Source organism: Monopterus albus, unplaced genomic scaffold (assembly GCF_001952655.1).
Source record: "Monopterus albus unplaced genomic scaffold, M_albus_1.0 scaffold131.1, whole genome shotgun sequence".
In the NCBI taxonomy this organism is placed as follows: domain Eukaryota; kingdom Metazoa; phylum Chordata; class Actinopteri; order Synbranchiformes; family Synbranchidae; genus Monopterus; species Monopterus albus.
The window spans coordinates 826,114-828,328 of record NW_018128011.1 but is presented as its reverse complement, the minus strand read 5'-3'; the positions used below and the strand labels follow the sequence as shown (position 1 = coordinate 828,328).

General features: G+C 40.5%; 1 protein-coding gene across 4 annotated transcripts in view; it reads right to left on the bottom strand.

Annotated features, from left to right (window-relative positions):
* The window catches only part of LOC109967534 (MBT domain-containing protein 1-like), a 22,432-nt gene that overhangs the window by 5,923 nt on the left and 14,294 nt on the right, over positions 1-2,215 (bottom strand). For all 4 annotated transcript variants that reach the window (XM_020613176.1, XM_020613177.1, XM_020613178.1 and 1 more), the window contains exons 12-14: positions 1,366-1,470; positions 711-858; positions 456-538 (exon numbers count right to left, since the gene is read on the bottom strand). In XM_020613176.1, coding sequence (XP_020468832.1) covers positions 456-538; positions 711-858; positions 1,366-1,470 — 336 coding nt within the window. The remainder of the gene's footprint in view (positions 1-455; positions 539-710; positions 859-1,365; positions 1,471-2,215) is intronic.

The window sequence follows — 2,215 nt, the reverse complement described above, 5'->3', positions numbered from 1 at the left end:
AGTTTTATATCTTTATGTTTGAAGCCTGAAATGTGGCAAAAGGTCGCAAAGTTCAAGGGGGCTGAATACTTTCGCAAGGCACTGTATACTGTATGTCTGACCAGCACCCAACTGTTCATTAAACGTGCAGACTACTGATTTTCCTGTGTGTGTTTGTAGGGCAGAAACTAACAGTAATTTTAATTACTGATTAATCTGATTATTATTTTGACAATCAAACACTAGTCTATGCCACACAAAATGTGGAAAAGACATTAAAGCACAGTTACACATCTTCAAAATCTTGTGTTGCTTGACCGCTGGTCCAGAAACCAGAATTATTCAGTTTATAATTTTATAGAAAAGCAGAAACTGCAACCATCAGAGGTTTGTGTTAGAATGACTTGATAAACCTAACTGATTCATTAATTTTATGTGAACCAATTAACCGTTTCAACCCCAGTGTTTGGTCTCACCTTGTTGAAGAGGTTGACTGGAGCAGCCAGAGACTTGTTCTCCTTCAGATACTCAAACCATTTGAAGGGAAGATTAGTGTAGCCTGAGAGACAGAATGAAGGAGGGAACATAGAAGAAGAAATTCATAAAGACCTTGTTAGAGACCTAATATAAAAAAAAGAACACATGCTGCTGTGTCAACAACAGTACCTTTAATAAATGTATTTATTTTTAGACTTGTGAAGGTGGGGTCACAGCTGTATGATGTGCTGTACCTCTTGGGGGAGTCAACTCAATGTTGTTGATCTCACAGAAGCCAGCGGGGAAGATGGAAGGAGAGGTGGAGTGATAACAAAACCAGTCTGATCCGTCAGCTGCCTCTGAACCATCAATGCCGATCATCAGATATCCGTCAGCTAGGACCTGAAGAAGGATGAGGAAGAGAAGGAGAGAGGGAGGGAGGAACGGTAGGAAGGAGGAAGGATGGAGAAAGGACAAAGAAAGGATTTAGGAAAGATCAGAGATGAAGGAAGGATGATAGAAGGAGACAGGAGGAAGGATGAAGAAGGGGCAGAAGAAGGATGGAAGACAGACATGATAGAGCGAAGAATGATGGAGGACAGATGGAGTAAGGAAGGTAGAGAAATGTAAGAAGGATGCAGGAGAGAATGCATTAGGATGGAAGTAAGATAGGGACAGACAGGAAAGAAGGAGAAAAAGTGGAGCAAAGGTTTGAATATGGACAGAAAAAAAGAAGATTAACAAGAATAAATGGAGGAAAGATTGAGGAAGTTTTGGTAGAAACACAGGATGGCAGAAGAGTGGAGGAGAGACAGGGGAATGAGAAAGTACAAACAGCGCTGTGGGTGTCAGGTAAGTTACCACTTGGAACTCACAGCAGTTCATTTTGACCTCCGCCCTGGTCCTCACCTTCTTGACTGTTGCCACACAGATGGCAGACAGGTTCAGAGGGTCAATGGCCTCCAGCTTCATCCCATCTTCAAACCACACACCGCTTTGATCCACCTCCTTCACCTGCACACAGCAGACATTAAAATTAATTCAAACATAAACGCTTTCCTGTTATAAAACAAAAAAAGTCCCTATGCCTGTGTTCCACCCATACAGGTCTTCACACCGGTCCTGGCTCATCAGACCTCTTCTCATGTTGTAGCAGCTCTTCAATGTGTCCACTGAGTGAAATATTCAAACAGATTCCATGTTTTTTTATGCAAATATTCATGTCCTCTGCATCATTTTACATTCAGTTCTCCAAATCCATTTGAATTCTTTAAAATGTCCACTAGTATAAAAAAGAAACATTCTGTGGGCACTGTTTACTCTTTTAGCAGTAATTTATTTTCACAAACACAAAACCCATGAGGTTGTGAAAGACCTTTAAATACATAAGGAAAACATTTTTATATTGGGACAAAACAGATAAAAATGGATGGAGGAATTTCCCAGATGTCATGAAGTGAATTTAGTTTTCACTGGTAGATCAGGTTGCCCCTAGGATACCAGTTATACAAGCAACTAATAGAGAAGGCCACAGGTCACCACTAGTCAGAAAATACAGGTGTGAGTGCATTACAGAGAGCAGACAAGTGTTTGCGCTCTGAGCAGTCGAGTGTGGGCTGGACTCATGCTGCCCTCCGGTGGTGAAATCATGGCCCAATCTGCTGTTTGTTTTAGTTTATAACATCCAAACCTAACTTTCCAACTCGAATAAGATAAAAGCATATTACATAATTTTTTTTTTTGATATTTTATATAATTA